General features: G+C 37.0%; 1 protein-coding gene across 2 annotated transcripts in view; it reads right to left on the bottom strand.

The window, feature by feature from the left end:
• Window positions 1-2,044: 2,044 nt before the first annotated feature.
• The window catches only part of LOC131300915 (chitinase-like protein 1), an 82,644-nt gene continuing 65,532 nt past the window's right edge, over window positions 2,045-19,156 (bottom strand). Inside the window, exons 1-4 of one of the 2 annotated variants that reach the window (XM_058326946.1) lie at window positions 7,448-7,569; window positions 6,589-6,972; window positions 4,507-4,666; window positions 2,045-2,775 (exon numbers count right to left, since the gene is read on the bottom strand). In XM_058326946.1, coding sequence (XP_058182929.1) covers window positions 2,370-2,775; window positions 4,507-4,666; window positions 6,589-6,967 — 945 coding nt within the window. In that variant the 5' untranslated portion in view covers window positions 6,968-6,972; window positions 7,448-7,569 and the 3' untranslated portion in view covers window positions 2,045-2,369. Of the gene's footprint in view, window positions 2,776-4,506; window positions 4,667-6,588; window positions 6,973-7,447; window positions 7,570-19,156 lie in introns of those variants that run through there. The other variant, XM_058326945.1, reaches the window with a different exon arrangement.

Below are 19,156 nucleotides of genomic sequence, written 5' to 3'. Positions count from 1 at the left end.
AATTAATTTCAAATACTTTCTAGATAATGCTACTACACTTTTTCAATTTCTAATTTAATTAGAGAAAATGATTTGGGCACTCCAAATTTCGATAACTACACTATAATATTTGTCTTTTAGTGTACAAGAATTGAAAATAGTAATTTACAACTTCATAAGTACACCTTCTTTGAGCATTTGTAGAGAGGTGAGTACGAAGAGTTATACGAGGTGAGTACGAAGAGTTAGAGGACTGGTGTCCGCCCAAGAAGGAAGTATGAGGGCGAGAGAAGCTAAGGGAACATAAGTGTCCAACGAATAGGTGCGAGAAGGAGTACCGATGGATAAAAGAACATGGGAAGCATACGTGGATGAAGTTTTAATCGAAAAATCAAACCCAGCCTCTGAACTAGGCGTTTTTAGCAAATTCAATCGGTTTTGTCAGCCGGGAAAACCGGTTTCAAACACGGCCAAATTTGGTTGTCTACGTCAAAACACACACCAAATCACGATTTACCACGTATGTATGTGGGAAAATCCAAAATGACGACGTTTTGGTCGAAAAGGGCAAGGTGTCGCAACACAGACGACAGCAAAATTAAAGAGGTTCGAGACACGCGGGAGAAGTTCCAATAATATGAACCCAGCAAAATGGGAGCAGATACATTTCAAATTTTTTAGAAAGAGCAGATGCATTCATGAGGTCATGACTCATGATAGTGTTTCGACCGCGACAACTCAACAGAAAAATTGAAAAGAAATACTCCCGAAGTTGAACTTCATATACATGAAAATTGAAAAGAAATGTTTAAATGTCAGAGGCAAGTCATAAGAGAAAAGTTTTTACGGTCAAGTCTTCCAAGCTCAAGTCACTGCAACAACTCCATGTACTGCGATATGAAACTTGGATTTAAGGACGGGACGGAGCTAGAATTTTATATAGAGGGGAGGTTGAAACTTAGAACTTTGAATTTTGAATATTTATATGGTTGTTAAATTTTTACATTAATTTGAAACTCAAGCATGCAATCCAAGGAATAATATTTTACATGAAAACCGTAAGCTAATTTCCATTCTTACTTGGCAAAACGTACACACACGTAAAAAGAAAGTAAGTTTTTCCACCATACAACCACTTTCTATTTTATTTTTTAATGTTTGAGGAGGCCGATATAGTACATTAAGAACATTTAGTGAGTATTTTACACCATATATAAGGTGATTTTAGCAAGGTCGGGGATGGCCCCGGCCTCACCACGCTTACCTTTACCTCTGCCCCGCTTCGATGCATTACATTACTCCAAACGCAGAATCCATTTACATGCCATTCCAATTTTAGAAAAAAGGAAGTTTTAAAAAAAGAAGGTAATTTCAAGCTAAAAAATCATGTATTTACACAAATAATTTTTCTACCAATATGGATATTATTTGATAGATCTCATTGAGATCTTTTAAACGGGACAAAAAAAATAAAAAAATTACATTTCATTTTCATTATATTTGAGTTTGAAATTACCTTCTTTTTAAAAAAAAAAAATTTAAAAGAAAGCGGAACCCTCTCTAGTAAAGGTGAAATTTTTAGTTCTCTGCAACCACGAAACAAACACACACACACAAACACAAGCACCATGCGCTGAAAACAACCCATTTTTGTGCCAATCTGATTTATTGACAAACCCGGAAAGCGCCTGCCGAGTGCATCCGGACTATCTATTTCAGCAATCAATGGTCCGAATTGAAAGCAAACTCTTGAAAGAGTTCATTTTTTAATCTGGACCGATGAAAACACTTTTGGACGGTCCGGATGCGCTCAGCAGGGTCCTTGGCAGCATTTGACAGGAATGATAACAGATTACAAGGTAGTCTGCTAGTTCAGTAGCTCCAACTAACATGAAAATATTGTGTCCAAGAATATAAGTCCAAACATAGTTGAAGATGTTGAGGAGTTCTTGGCAAACAACTCCAGAGCAAAAATCAAAAGAAAAGTTTCCAAATCCTAAAGAAGAATTCAAACACCAGAAGCGGAATTCAAACAGCAGAAGCGTAATACAACTGCAAGATCCAATTCTGAACAGTTTAAAACACTTGCACATATAACAAACAAACGTTCTTACAATATTGCAAATCTCATAGTAACTAAATAAATACACGAGTTACACGAATAAAATGAATTTCAAGTAGCAACATATACAGAACGACAATGGGCGGCACCAAATCAAATATTTAGTCCACTGTATACTACGCAGACTAAATTGGAACTCCATACATTAACTTTGATACTCATCTTCAAACCTAAAAAGCTTATTTGCCCTTCTTATTTATGGTTCTTTATGGAAGAATATCAATGATCCACAACACAGAGGAACTGCTTCACACAAATCATACAAACCTCAGGAAGAAGCTGTTGCAGAGGATGGGTTGAAAGCTTTCTGCTCGGCACAGGAGAGATTTGGGCCTGCCTGCTCTCGCCCTACTCCCAACAAGTCAAGGTAATATTGGTAATGAGACATGATGATGTTCATCGGATCAATGTCACCTTGGCCGCAAACTTGGTCTCCAAAAAGGACGTTCATGGCGGTTCCAAAACCGGGTAGTCGGTACGACAGGGTGTCGTTCTTTGTGGGCTTCCAGGTGCCCACAAATGCCTCATGAGCTGAAGGCTGGGACTTCTTGATTGGGGTCATCCACCTCCAAATTGCAGCTTGGAAAGCGAGTGTAGCGTTTTGCTCAATGTATTCTGGATGGTTCAACAGATCTGCCTTGAGGCTTTCCCCAGCAGCTCCATAGTTAAAATTCCTGCACGAATCAAGGGAATAATATTAAAAGAAATGAATTACAAATGGCCGATCAAAAACAGAATGAATTACGAAAAAGTTACATCCACAAAACCCATTTAGAATGACTCGGCAGTCGGCACTGATAAATTTGAAAGTACAAGCCACAATAGTGGGTGTTTTGGTTTTAACAAGGACTATGAAGGGTACAAGCACTGATACACGACATGCGAAATGGGAAAAATACCATACAGGCACGTCGATAAGTCTAAAATGTAAACAACTAGGATACTAAAATTGTGGGATACGACAATAGTTTGTATCATTATATTTTTAAAGATACCAATGCAGTTATGACAACAAGACTTCAAGATGCTCTTGCTCTTTGTTTTCTAGGACATATGGATATGTCACATGTATAACGTATAATACATCAACGATACCACGATTAAAACTTTGGGCAAATAGTACAACCCTTTAACTTACTATTTCCATTTTACTCCCCTCTCAATAATTAAGGTATGGATTTGAACATTATTCCTGTTTTTATAACCCCATCTGCAGCAATGCTATGCGAGAAACATTATAATCTCAAGTTCAGGCTAGTTTGGTTATGCGACAACGAATATCAAGAGTATCCAACACTTCTCTAAATTGAAGACAGCAATTCTCGAACTACAAATACGTTGAGGAAGTGGCGGATACATATGCACGAGTATTTGAGCATCGGTACCCACTAGTTACAAATATGACTTCATTCTAGAAGTATCTGTGCTTCAAAGGGCACATCATTCTGCATAAAGCTTTGTGCAACAAAGATCTCTAAAATTACTACAAAATAATCCCAACCATATTTTACGAAAAAAATTGACTTTTCACACCAAAAATTTGAGGGAAAAAAACCAGACACAAAGATACAACTGTTTGTCGATATTACCACAAGTTATTTCCCCGGGGAAGCACAGGAAGTGAATGCTTCGGGCCCCCAAGGTTTTGGCCCAAATAGGGGACCCCTGCAATAAAAATATACATCCCTGCAGTATTATTTATATGAAATAAACAGCAACAGTTTTAATAGTGTAGTGCCCTGGAGGAGTGGCTAAGGCCGTTTGTTTTTTCCCACCTGCTCCAGATTCAAATCCACTCCTACCCTGTTCCAGGATCACATCCTAACCTCTTCAATTGTTTTACTTTTGATGGACACTATAGTTGTTGGCCATATGAAACTCACACAATCAAAAAGAAATATTGCCTGAAACTCAGATTGTTATTATTGTGTTTTTTTCTTGTCCAAATGACATAAAAAAATTGAATAAGATGTTAAGTTTGTTTGTTCGGAAGTACAAGACATATATACTGGAATGAATAATTTATTGTTGATTCAATAGTTAAAAACACAATAACATAAGGGATAAATGACACTTTACTTTAACTAATTCCAATTTTTTTGTCAAAAAGATTTGAACTTAACATTCAAGAGAACCTTTTATTTTTAGTAACTGAATTAGGTTAATATATGAGGCAAAAGGCCTAACTATTTAACAAATTCTTGCAATCATACCTCATCAGTTTGCTAATAAAGAAATTTGAATTTATTTTTCAAGAAATTTTCTTAAGCAAAACTATTCAAAAATATATAGATGACCCATATTGTGGCTTTGCTTTGACAGCTTGATCACTGACGAAAGAAAATGACAGACATGAAAAACAACAAAGTAAAAGGTAATAAGAAAAAAAAATGGGAAACGAGTACCAATAGATAGGTATAGCACCACGTCCATAGTATTCAGCACCAGGAGAGCAAGGATAGGTGTATTTGTAGGAATCATCACAGTACGATTGGCTAGGACTCATTTCTCTGTTATAGCACAGACCCCATGCTAAAGGTCCTCCTGTAGCCACACCATAGCCACCTGCATCAAGCCATCAATTAGACCGACAGTTATTGTTTTGTACAATTAAGAACACAAAGATCCAAAAGGCATTCTAAGCAAAGACCAGACTCGGAATTTCAAAACCAGACGAAATATGGTTATATTCAAATTCAGTTAACATATCCATTTATCCACAGAAAAAACAACCACGAAAAACAAGACTCATTAAAACCCGACAAAGATAATACCAAATGTCAGTAGACATTCAGATAAATCCATATTTATTTCAAATTGGTATAAAGCAGAAAGAATTTTAAAGCAAAGAGCTTCTTACTAAGTCTATTACCAAAGCAATCGTGCACCCCTGCACTATTAACTTCAAAAAGTGGTGCCAAACTAGTCAATGCAACCCCAAACAAAGCCAATTTACCAACGAATTATCTCTGTATGACTTTACTATGCTAGTGGAATAATCTAGTTCTCTCTTGACTGCCCCACTATTATTGCCATTTTCAAGCATTTTACTATCTGTGCCTCCATCAATCTCATTGCCGATGTAAAATCTTGGATCCTTTGTTCAACAATTTACTTGTAGTTTCGAATTTGCTTATGCCATCTCATTCTACTATATAGCGAGCCCATTGTACATACTAATTATAGAAGGTAAAGGGTTTGCAAATAAAATTGTCAAACAAAAAGTCATCCAAAATGATGTGACAGTAGCATTTATTATACAATATAAGCCAAGGTTTTTGCAATATTTTGAGTAAAATGGAATGACCATGATATGCCACATCAATTTGTATGAATTCAATACCAAAAGTATGTTGTTATGGCATTACCAGCTATATTAGCAGGCTAATGCTATACAAACCAAACTTTTGTATGAATGTCAATACACCATGACTACATAGACCTTTCACTTCAAACGCAACAGCCACCATGAAGCTCACAATATCAAATGTCACTGTCACATCATTCCGAATGTGTTTTCTGCATGAAAATTACCTTTGCACATAATTACTTTCATGCTATGTAATTTCACATAATTATACATTCACAGTTTGGTATCTGTCCTATAGATGAATATTTATGTCCATATTTGTGTCTATAGCTCTAGTTCCTGCAGCCCCACCTAGTCAAGTACTGCTGGGACTGCTTCCCCCAGAGATTCCAGAGGGGCCACAACAACGGCACTCCAAATTACATAGAATTTGAAAAACCCATCATGTAACATCAATCAACTACTCAAAGATTAATAAAAAAAAAATTGCCGTTCAAAAAAAAAAAAATCAATCAACTACTAAGCACCTAACCTCTGTCTCACTGTGAAGAAACGAAATGAAAAGAACAACATGAAACGCCTTGACTCATCAACCCAAATCAAGTCAATCAGTGAGTGAATAATGAAGCCCAACCGACCTCAACAGCCAAATAGACCTTGAATCAGGGAAGGAGATCTAGGACGTTGTAATGAGATCTCCTAAAAATTGACTATGTGAACCCTTACTACTCTCAAGATTATCTTACAAGTAATTAAACTTACTGGAGGGGTTTCCAATTGATAAGATCTCCTCCAGTTTTTTATAGACCAGTTTGACAAAGTACATGAACCAATACTAGTCTATGGAAAGTACTAGAGAAGATCCCAGAATGCTTCGCTATGCCCCTGGCCCCCCGGATGCTTCGGTTCACCCCTGGTATCCATCTAGGGTTTTAAATCGCAGCATCAAGAAACATAACGGTATCGATGATATGGCTACATAGCGGCCGATATTGGACAATATTGACTGACACATAGGAAAATAATGGAATCGGTGGTCTCAAAATTTGTTACGTAACAGCTGATACGATACATAACAGCCTTTATTGCAAAACCTTAGATCCATAACGGCCTCTATTTAAAATGCTAGATCCGTCACTCTATCATCACCTTGAATTACAGCAATTGGAACACTTACAAGAGGTTTGACTGCCCACAACACCAAGGAAGGCGGAGACCTCCCTCATCCCCATGAGCTTGCCGCCGGTTGTGCCGAAGCCCAAGGGCTGGTAAACGGCGGCGGCTGTGATGAAAGACCTGTAGTCCCAGAATCCGACGGCATGGGCTTGCGGTGAGTTCCTCTTGGAGAAGAAATTCTCGAACTGGTAGGTCTGGAAGTAGTCAGATATGGTCTCATTGCAACAGTATTTGGACCAACCTTGGCATTCCCAACCCTGGCTGCATACCGTTTCCCCCTTCACCTTCTTCTTCAGTGGCGGGTTCGACAGATCCCCTTCGACAATACCCACTGTTGCAATTACCATCGTAATCGCCAAAATCCACCATTTGATTTCCATTTTGCCTGCAAAAACACACACAAGTGGTCAGGGGTGATAAACGAGCCGAACGAGCCAAGCAATTAATTGTCCATTCTTCATTGGAAAACTAGCTTCAAAACATGCTCAAACTTAGTTTGTTTACAAGACAAGCCAATCTCAGACGAGCTTTAATCGAGCCGGCCGCGAGCCAATCTCAAGTAGCTTGAATTTTGTTTACATCAAAAAACCGAACGAGCCAGACAGTAACTTGTTTGAGTTTGGTTTGAAAGGTTAACAAGCTTTTTAAATGATCACGCTTGGTTTGTTTATGTTACAAACCGATGTTGAACGAGCTTTTAACGAACAAACAGGATCTCAAACTCGGGTAACTTGGTTCATTTATCAGCCCTAGGAGGGTCGAACCTTCCAGTCTGAGTTGGGTTGGGTTTCAGTTTTCGAAATAACGAAATGGGTCCAATGCGAAGAGCTCATTTTCACAGACTATATGGTATGATTTACCTAGATTTTTCCAAATATAAACCTAATAACGAGCATTCGATAACAATTCTCAGTAATAGAAACTCTAAACCATGGAATTAGAGTGAAGATCTTGGCATGGTATTTTAGAGAGAGAAAGGAACTTACTGGTGTGGGGAGGAATCCAATTCTTGCTTTGTTGCGAGGAGAGAGAAAGAGAGAGAGAGAGATGAGAGAGACTTAACTCACTCACTTGAGCTGTGATTAACTGGCGAACTAGTTGGGGAAGGGATCAACGGTGGATCTTGGATTTGGGTGGGAAAGATGGTCGAGATTTAAGGGGAAACAGGCTGGAGTCAGGCAATCACAATTCGCAGATCATGAAAGGGCTAACCCACCAACCAATCCTATTGTCAGCAGCACCGACAGTCGTCTCCTCACAGATTAAACAAAAAAAAAAAAAAAAGGAAGAAAAGACAATGGTCTCTGAGAGACCAGTTTTATATTCTCTTTTGCAAGTGTATTCTCAGAGAATTTACCCAAAAATGTATTCTCGAAGGTTTCTTTTTTTATTTATATTATAATATAAAATATTTGTAATAGTTTTTTTGGGTCAAACAGAAATATAAAAAATATTTGTATCAGTACTATCTGAAGTAACTATGCTCGAGAAACTATATTTATATCTAGCTAAAGAAATTAAAAAAGGCAAATGGTAAGGCTGTGTTATTTTTTAACTTAAAAGTCTGGAACTTATTTAGATAGTATTTTTTACCTTTCCATAATTTTTTGTTTAGTTTTTCGTCATAATTTTTGAAATTAATCGTTCGTCTCAACGAGACGAATCGGAAAAATATAAAAGTATGGACAGATATTGAAAGAATTCAAGTAAGACGACACTTTAGACAAAATAAGACAGATGTTTGATACTTTTTTCATATTTAGTGAATTTTTTTTTTGCTTTCGGTCATAATTTTGTACAATTTAGACTCTTCTCGTCGAGACGAATGATTAATCTAAAAAAATACACTCGAATCTAATAAAAATTTAAAAAAGACGAATAAAATACACAAAACGAAAAAGAAAATTATGTTAAAAAGAATGCAAACGAGCCGAGTTCTGTCAAGCTTGAGCTCGGCTCGTTTAGTCAAAAACTTGAACTCGAGCCTCCTTTAATGAGCTGAGCTTTTGTCGAATGCAGCTCGAATAAACGAGCCGAAGACTTGAGCTCAAACTGAACGTTACGTAAACGAGTCGAACTGAGCTAAGCGTTAACGAGCTGAGCTCTGTTCATTTACAGCCCTACGTGCGGCACTTGCTTTAAGTACAACTAGGGTGCATTTCCGCTAATTAAGTAAATGGACTAAAAACACATGTTTTTATGAATTTCTGAACGGACCATTTTCCTCATGAGATCAACTAAGATACCATTTAGGGAAAATAACTAAACTATTGTCATTAGTACGAAGCCTATTTAGTTTAGCGAAAACGCGCTAGCTCTTAAAACTGCTATTAAGTATTCAAAGTTAATAAGTTCATGTATCCATCGAGGTCTTATTCCCATTTTATGATTTATTAACCTCACGTACTTCCATTTGCTGTCACAATAAAGTTAATGTCATTATCAACTATACAATCCTGAGCTTGGAAACACATGAGGGGGTTAGATTAGAAGATCCTAAAGTGGTGTAGCAGGAGATTTTGGGCTATTGTACCAAAGCTTTTGGGTACTGAATCTGCTACTAGAATTGATGTTACTGAGAAACTTTTGTATATCACGGGGATAGGAGGGGTGGTGGTGTTCTCCTCCGGTCAGTTTTTAATTTTTCGGTCATTTTTTTAGTACACTTTGATGATCAGCTTCATTCATTTTGTAGAGCTGGGTGACAACATTAATTTTGCCAAAAATCATGTTCATTGGACTTTATTAGATACATGATTGGCACACGTGAAAATTACAGAAAATAAAAAATTGGGTTGTGATTCAGTTTTTTTTTTTTATCGGCATTCAGTGTGTTTTTGGATCCAATTTTTTATTTTCTGCAATTTTCACGTGTGCTAATTAAAAATGTATTCACTAAAGTCCAATGAATATGATTTTTGACAAAGACTAATGTTCTCACCGAACTTTACAAAATGAACGAAACCGATCATCAAAATATGCTCAAAAAATGATTGAAAAATTAAAACAGACCTGAGGGGGACACCGCCACTCCTCCTATTCCCGTGATATACAAAAGTTGCTCGGGTGAGGTGGCCAATTTCAGGAAGCCGTTTTGAATATTCTTGAGGCTTCTCTTCCAGTTAAGTACTTGGAACTGTTAGTATTTTGATACCAAGAACATGCAAAGCCGATCAACACGGAATTAGTTATGATTTTCGGAATATGGACTGATACACATGTTTTGAAATATGGGCAGAGCCATCTTCTTTTTATTTCTGGAAACTATCCTATTAAGTTATGAATCTGGTATTTTTACTGAGAATAATAATTTACGTTACGAAACTTTGAGAGTTGGTTTCAATATTTTTGGAGTTGAAATGAATTAGTTATGGATTTTCTACGAAGACATGTTTGGCTGTCCTGTTTTTTTTTAGAACAGCTTGTTCTTTTGAAATTTGGAGAATATTTGGTTGATAACTAATCTTTCAATTTTTACAGTAGATACACATGGATGTTATGCAAGTTTGGGTACTGGTTTGAGTATTTTTGGACCTTATATGAATAAATTATGATTTTTCAAAGAAAGGGTGACAGATTTTAGAAAATGAACAAAGTATTGTTTTTATTTCTTAAAATACCTTGCATGCATAGGTTTGGGGCTATCAACGTACCATAAATGAACAAAAACCCAGACGATTTTGGGGCTATCAAAGTACCAGAAATGAACAAAAACCGTAGACGATTTTGGGGCTATCAATGTACCTTACGGACACAATCTTCTGTTTTTTGAAGCAGATGATTGACGATCTTACGTTTCTCTCTCCACTGTTTCAGAACCAGAGCTTTGTAAAGAGAGAAAGGATAATACGTAAATGAAAAAAGGGGAAAAAGAAAGTGGAATACTAACAGTTCCAAACCAGTCTTAAGTACAAGGGGTGCGAGTGATTAAAAATGAAGTAGAGAGGATGTAGTTGAAAAACGACCAAAGTATAGGGGGTGTATCTGGAATTTACCCTTTATTCTGGGTGCCGCTATTCGCAGCCCTTTATTTTCTCCCGTAGCCCACTACATTTCGGTAAATGGTTGTTGAAAATCATAAATAACATTTCGGTAAATTGCTGTTGAAAATAAGATTATATTTCGGTAACTACATGTCGAAAATATGTTCAACTTTCGGTAAGCAACTGCCGAACATGCATTTTCGGTAAACATCTGTTGAAAAAAATATTATATTTCGGTAATTGGATGCTGAAAATATATCTCAATTTCGGTAACTAACTGTCGAGTATAATTGGAAATTTTTAACGGGCTATGGGAGTAAATAGAGGGCTGCGAATAACAGCGCCTTTTATTCTTCCACAACAACTCGTGAAAGAAATCGAGTCTATCATTAGATTTTTTTTTTTTCCCTTGGAAAAAGGTGTTGAGAATTGAGATGAAGTCTACTGAAGCTAAAAACGGTTGGTAGGATATTTGCTGCCATAAGTCTGAAGGAGGCCTTGGGTTTAGCCGTTTAGGCTTCTCTCAAGGATTGGAATAGAGCCACAATGATCAAGCATTTGTGGGCTCTTAGCACGAAGGAAGACGTCTCGTGGACTATGATTAACATGGTTAAAAGACGTTGTTTGGGTGGGTAAGATGGTTTGAGATTTAAAGGATAATAAAAGCGAAAATTCGATGCCTATCGACGGTGGCCATATCGACCTTGCACTAACAGTCATGCGAAGTCCATCGTGGATCTCGCACAAAAAATTCGAGCCGTTCAATAACTTTAAGAAAAAAAAATATGAGTGACCTCTATGAAAAATTAGCTCAATTCGAAATGTATTGATACTCGATTCAATTTTCTCAATTTTCATTCATATTTCTGGTATGGCCACCGTCAGTGGCTGTGGGAGGGTTCTAATAACAGGTTGGAGTCAAGCAATCACAGATCATTAAGGGCTGACCCACCAGCCCACACCGACAGTGGTCTCCTTCGGAATCCAAGGGCTGACATTTTCTCATGATTTCGTACTTATATTCCAACGTTCAACAGGTAAACCAATTTTATATTCTCTTTTTCAAGTATTCTCAAGTCTTTTTTTTTCTTATTTTTTAAATATTTTCTATTTGTATGTTAGTACTATCTGAAGTAACTATATATGATCGGAAAATTACACTATCAATTAGAAAAATTGTACTTTTTCAGGTTTTTATTTTATGGACCAAACAATCCTTTTAGGACGGAAGTAGAAATTTAGTATCGCTTATAAAAAAGGAATTTTTTTTTTCTAAAAGGCAATATTAGAAGGTGAGGAAACATAACAATGATGGAGTAACTAATAAATGCTCCTGAATTACCCACGAAAGTGTTCCCAAGTCTTCAAACATCTTCCCCCTCCCCCCCCCCCCCAAAAAAAAATCTTCAACATTTAAATGCACTCTAAGTGAGAGAGATCATCGTTTAATAACACTTAAGCATGTGCCGCATGGGCGTTAGTTAGCTAGCGCTAGACCGACTAAAATATACATAATCTAACCTTTACCATCCCTCCTCTTTTTGACGTAAGCGCAGTAAGTACCCTACAGCAAATATTATTTTTACGCTTCTAGTATCATTGTATAACTCATAGTGACTCATACGCAATGAGAAAAAATTCTTTCCACCTTATTGGCAATTACAATTGTCAGTGTTGTTAAAAGAATCAACCAAAATTAGGATACATGTCTTAGTTTTTCAAGTTCTCATATGTAAATTTCTCATACAAGTAAAACTCCCATATGTTCTACTCAACATTCATTCTCTTTATAGTTATATACAGAGAAATTTTTCAATGTCGGGTGGGCATAGCCATGTGGTGCTCGTGCACATATCTCGACTATCCAAACGTGTTTTGGACGGCTCAAATTTATTGGGGTAATTAAAAATTGGACGGCTAAGATGCGCTCACGAGCACCACGTGGCTGTGCCCACTTGGCACTGAAAAATTTCTCTTATATACAAATACTCACTTTCTTTCTTTTAAGCATGTTTCAAAATGTACGTAGGACATCCTTTTTGCACTTACTACTCTTAAGTTGTGTTTCCTTTATATATTTACCCAAAAAAGAAGAAGAAATAATTAAAGGAAAACAAAGGATAGATAGAAAGAACACCAAACTTAGGTTTTTAACATTGTTTCAAAAGCCAATGGGGTTGTACCCTAGTTGGCAACTCATGGTTCTCTCTATGGGCTTGTAGTCCAGGGTTCGAACCTCGCTGTGGGCATGTGGTGTTCAGGGCTATGGATAACCTCTAACACCCTTTGGACTAAGCTAACTTCCCGATGGCAAAAACATTGTTTCAAAACTACAAATTGGTACATTTTATCATCATTCCATAAATCACTTGGACAGATATTATAATGCAATTGATTTTCGTACTCCCTTTTTTTAATAACCTCACCCGTTTTTTGTACTCTTGTTATGTGAATTTACAAAAGTAACATTTCATTTGTATATTCTTTTACACTTGAAAGAACAACATTGTAAATTCACATCACAAGATAACAAAAAAGAGAATGTAATTACAATAAAGTGAGTGTGAAAAACACTACTCATATATTGTACATATCTCCAAACATAGCCCTAAACCTAACCCCCAAACACAGCACTCCGGTGGCCCTAGGACCAATATGATGATTGGTTCAATTAGGTGAGGCGGCCGGCATACTATGAGCTCCTGTCGGGATTCCAGTTTTTTTTTTTTAATGTGAATTCTTCTCGCCTTTATTCTTTATCATTATCCCACGGATAGAATCGCAATGGACATGTGCTTAGAATATGACATCATTGCATCAAGGTGAAACCTTCTGGTTGTTGATGAGTCCCTTGACATGTCCTGTTCCGTTCTATCATCATTGTTGAAAAAATGGAAAACTAGTTCAGCTCGTCATATATAGGCTAAGAACCCCCAATAGAGAGTGGTACGACGACTTCGGAGAGATCAAGTCAGACCTATTTCACTTCTTTATTTTTTTAGGTCAATATGAAAAGTAGACCTGTCACGATTCGAATAAGAAAGAGGGAGTTCGGGATGTATAAACCTTACTTTGCTTATCACGCCACTTGGAACCAAAGTTCACTTGAGAATTGAAGCAGAGAATGATCTCTCAAATCAACATGGTTCACTCGGCAGGCCTCTCAGAATCGAAACCATCTCAGCCCTTAGCAGGAATGGCAGGCACGGCTTGGGCCTGCGCTTGTCCTGTCTGACCCTGCAATTTCCACGGGCCATAGTACTTGCATGTTATGGGCCTTAATGAACTGTTGGGCCTTAGGTACTTCGGCCCATGTGCGTTTGACCCAAGCAAGCCATTAAAGTCGGCTACCCATATATTGTCGGGCCCAAAGTCTTATTCACTAAAGCGCTTTTAAAGGATAAGTTCCAATATTTAGAGAAATGCCGGGTGTCACATAACAAGGAGTGCAATTTTGTTCACCCTCCTTAAAAGAGGGTGACCATTACCTTCCTTCCCATTGATTGAAATGACGTGGATCCTACCACAAAGTGATGTCATGCTTACCATGCAATGCACTTTTTGATAAACATGACATCACTTTGTGATGAGATCCACTTCATTTCAACCAATAAAAATGTGGGTAATGGTCACCCTCTTAAATGAAGGGTGAACAAAACTCAACTCCATAAGAAGTCATTATTGTGGAATGTTAAAATCAATGTCTTGTTGCAATTTTGTATGCGGCCGGGCTAAGATGTTAGGTTTACTTTTGGGCCATAGAAATTTATGTTGTAATTGGTCATGTTTTTAGTTATTTTCAGTATTAACAAATGTTCTTAGTTTGTCCTTGGCGGGTATTAATTATCAAAACACGTCCTGGGCCGTCATTTTCCCAAATGAAAAGTATAGTCTAAGGCCCAATATTGTAAGTGTAAATATCACATAAGCAAGAACTAGTATCTAGCGGAAATGGAAAAAGATCAATCAATTAACTAAGGAGCTGTGCTACGTGCATAACAAGCTGTGCATAGCAGCTGTTAACGCCTCTAACGATATCGAACGAAGCTCATTTTTTACAGAGACCTTAAACTATATATTTTGAAAATGAGCGGCTCCGATCATCTTTGTGCAACCCGAGGCGGGAGAAAAAGGGGTCTGTGCACACTTTGCTGTGCACGTAGCCTTTTTGTTAACTGAGAGGCAATCATAAGTTTTTGGTTCCAATTTCTCCCTAATTAGTTCCATCCCGAGACCAACTAGATCGAGTTTCATGGTCGTCTTTGGTTGAGCTGTGCCGGCTCTGGGGATATATTTGAGTCTCTCTTATTTATGGTTCCACTGCTAGCCGATTAGGTTTCGGTTTGCATTGTTGCAGTATGTGTAGAGGGTTTTATTTCCGTGTCCGGATTTGGGCATTAGATCTCCCTTGAGGGATCGGTAAAGTTTTCATATCCTCGTTGTCGGTTGGAATTCTTGTAAGTACCGAGAGGCTTTTATGAATGAATGATTTTCTTCTTATTAAAAATTCAAAAAACTAGAGGCAATCTTTGGTTCCAATTTCTCCTTAATCACTTAGACCCCGTTCGCTTAAGGGTTTTGAATTTTGAATTCTAATAATTATCCTATTAGTACTCCAGTTATCAATAAGTATTTGGTTCCAATATGTGCCTTTGAGATCAATTTCTCCCTTAAACACTTATAATTACTGCCACTGGGGCAAAATCACTCTCCTCACCAGACTCAGTCCGTTAGGCTGTGGTGGGGAGAGGAATTGGGGTTGCACTAAATAATCTCTCAAAAAGCGAGAAGTGGAAATGTTCACAGACAAACAAACCAATAAATACTCGGTAGTATGTTATTGCGATTCAGCTCTCCATGTGAATTCATCTTTCATTTATTATATCACTTGACTATCAATATGCTCTATCCGTCCCAAATTGTTGGTTATGTTCCACTTTTTATCACTCAAAATTGCTATATGTCACTATTTAGTATTTATAATTTTTTTTTATGATTTTAAAAACTTTGTTTGATAAAATTAATTGAGTTCTAGATCTGATATTAAAAATATTAAAAATTAAAAGATCGATGTGGCCAATTTTTTGAGATGTCCCAAATGGTAAACAAGACCAAAAATTTGGGATATAGGGAGTATTATATGTGTTAGAGCAAATGGAAAAAATAAAGGTTATACACATTAATCAAATACAGGAAATTAGAGGTGGCAATTCAATCCATATTTTTTTAACCTGTTCGTATCCGTCCACATATAACCCAACCCAATCCAACCCGCTCATATTATATAATGGGTTAAACCCATATCAACCCATATTTACATGGGTTTAGATGGGTTAGAAATGATTTCAATATGAGTTAGAACTAAAAAATCCAAGTGCTTCACGCATATGGGAACAGTACGCTCGATCTTCGATCTACTGCTAGTGCTTAGATACGGTGTCATCTCTTTCCCATCTTCTCTCTCTTGTTGTTGGACGAAATTGCCCTTGGTGATTGTGGTGTGGAAACTGGAAATGTATTTTCTCGTCAAATGAGGCCAGTCGAAAGGGAAAGTTGTTTGGGACTTTTAATTTAATTTAATTTATTTGATTGTTTGTTTTTAATCGGAGTTGGAAGTTTTTATTTTCTTTCGCCTCTTTTTCGTCAAGCTCGGTTCCTTTTGAGTTTGACTTTTTTACTAAATAAACCGAACACGAACATTAATATGATACGACACATACCATAAATAAACAAATCGAACTACGTTCAAATTTGAAAATTCCAAATTAGGCATGTTCAGTAAAAAAAAATATTAGGGTAAAAGTAAAAAATTAAAAAATATTTTTTCGATTCTCTCGTCGAGACGAACTAATAGGGATAAAAAGTTTATCGCAAAACAAGCAAATACAAAAAAAAATTGAATAGAGGCAAAAATTTAAAGTAAAAAAAAATTACTTTTTTATTCTCTCGGCATTACTGCGGCCCTTTTTTTATCCAAACCTAAGCAGTGGCTTCGGCTCTTCGTAAGTCTCTCTCTCTGCATACTAACCATATTCTTGTACAAGTATCATTGATTTTAATAGTAAAACCAGAGACGATTTTGTGTTTTTTTTTAAGGCATGACTTAGGGTTTTTTTTTTCCTTATTGATTTTGAAAGGTTCGTAGATGTGGTATTTTTGTTTAGCAAGTCTGAGTTTCGATATAGGGGAATAGGTTTTTTTTTTTTACAAAAAAAAAAAGAAAAAAGGAAAATGGGTCGGGTTTGGGTTTGGCTTGACCCTTATTCAACCTGACCCGTTTCAACATGTTTACTTTTTGACCCATATTCGACCCGTGATCCGTTTCAATCCGTCCAAACCCGCCCATTTGCCACTTTTACGGGAAACTATTGATTCGCCAGGGAGAGACCAGCAGTATACTCCTTCCGTAGCCAAACATCCAAACATGCACCCAGACGTTCCACTAAAGTATGTCCAAACCCAAACAACAAAAGTAAACAGCAAACAGCCTGATGAGAATGACAACGAAAATGGTTAGTAATTAATGACAAAACCCCCAAGTAAAGGCTCTAGAGGACCTTAGTCCATTTTCTTAGTCTGTCTTCTTCTTTTTTTTTTAATACAGGATATCCTGAGTCAACTTGCGTATACCTCGGACTAATTCTTGCGGCTCCTCCCACAGTTTTATCCACGCTTACACGGGAGGTGAGGGAACCCTAAGGGCTGTTGGCAAGGAGCTGAAAATCAACCAGAGACCTAAAGAGAGAGCAAACCCCTAAGTCTAAGGCCAAGACTATCGAGCAGTGCTGGCTTTTGAGAGAGGTGAGGGAAGCACGGGCTTCGGGCCCCCAAAAAAAAAAAAAATGAGGGCCCACAAAATTGTAGGACTCCTATACATATATGTTGGTATATATGGCCCAAATTTTTTTTTTTGCACTAAGGCTCCGTTTGTTTGTATGTAAATGTTTTCCATGTAAAAAGTTTTTTTTTTTTTTTCAGAAAATAAGCTTCAAACTTTTATTTTCCGGTGTTTGGTTGGCACTTGAAAATATTTTCAGAAATTAACAAAATAGTGTAGGGGGGGGGGGGGGGGGATTTAACGGTGGAAAGATATGAGAATATTGGAATTGAACGTGGGTTAGGACCGACGATCGAGGAAATTGAACAGTGAGAATTGCAGCGGGTTTATTTCGGAAAATAACTTACGGAAGATTTAAGGGTAAGTCATTTTCATCCAATTGATGGCAAATATTTTCCTAATGTTTTACACAACCAAATACCGAAAAATAGGTAAAACATTTTACGCCCAAACAAACGGAGCCTAAGAGCCTAAGCCTCCTTTACACAAAATAAGCCCAATTGGAATTTAGGAGTCACAAAATAGGCCTAACGGTGGAATTACTAATTATTGTAGAAACACTGATTATCAACTCGCATAACCTATTACGGCATTACACTAAGAAACACTAGACTCAATCAAAAAAAAAAAAAAAAAAACTTGACGTTTGACGACTCGAAGGGAAAGGACACAATGTCCAACGACCGTGGACGGAAAATAGCATACCTTGAGGCCCCACTTTTTCCATCTCCACCTCTATCAAGTAGGTTTTTTATTAAATGGATTGATTATATTGTCTATCAAGAAGGAGTTGGTGAAGCAGCTTGACTATAAAGACTTAATTAGTATGTTTGTGAAGCAGCAAAATGTGTGAGAAAACTAATTTTCAAATGATGAATTTTGCGATATTGTAATTAATGGTCGCATTTTTTGGAATAACTATATGCATATATTTTGTAATGGTTTTTTTTTTAAAACTCTTTGTAGTCCAACTTTTGTATGGAAAATATAGGGAGGCCTCATTCAACAGGTTCGTTTTCGGCCTCCAAAACTTATGAGCCGGCCCTGCTACCGGGGCTAATCATTTGATCATTATTTTGGTCATTTGGTGGGTCTTAATTCAAATACAACAGTCTCATATCATGTCATGTATATATATAGTATGCCACGCTACGCTTTCAATATTTTTTGTTGTATGGTAAACATTCTTGGAGAAGGCCATTTGTTGGTATTCACTTTTGAGTTGCATGGGGACCAAATTAGGCGAGGAAGAGAGTTCAATATAATTGCGTGCATGGGAAGGTTGGTTAAGAGCGGTTGGACAATTATTTTGGAGCTCAACTACTAGCTACGTGTGTTAAGTTGGAATCTTGGCAACCATATATTGTATTACATTTTCTTTTCTATTCTTTCTTTCTTTCTTTTTTTGAGAAAAAATCGAGACGCGAAGGATAGGTCAAGATTTTGCGAGCAACAGTACAAGAAGAGTCGATGTCTACATTTCGAAGCTTTTTCATGCATTTACTTTTCTTTGTATTTTAATTTCACGCTTTTGTCGTTTGTGATAATGAAAATTTTCTTTGCCGATTAAAAAAACATATAGTATGCAGGCTTGGGCAGTTGGGTGGGGCTAGCTGTTTCTTTACTCTAACCACCTGTGATCAATCCATGAAAACTAATATGAAATAAATAGGAACTCAAAACAATGCTCGAGCATCATTGACCCACAACAACTACTAGCTCCTTTATTTTGGTAACTACATAAACTA

Source organism: Rhododendron vialii, chromosome 9a (assembly GCF_030253575.1).
Source record: "Rhododendron vialii isolate Sample 1 chromosome 9a, ASM3025357v1".
In the NCBI taxonomy this organism is placed as follows: domain Eukaryota; kingdom Viridiplantae; phylum Streptophyta; class Magnoliopsida; order Ericales; family Ericaceae; genus Rhododendron; species Rhododendron vialii.
The sequence above is the reverse complement of the archived record's forward strand: the minus strand, read 5'-3'. Positions and strand labels throughout refer to the sequence as shown.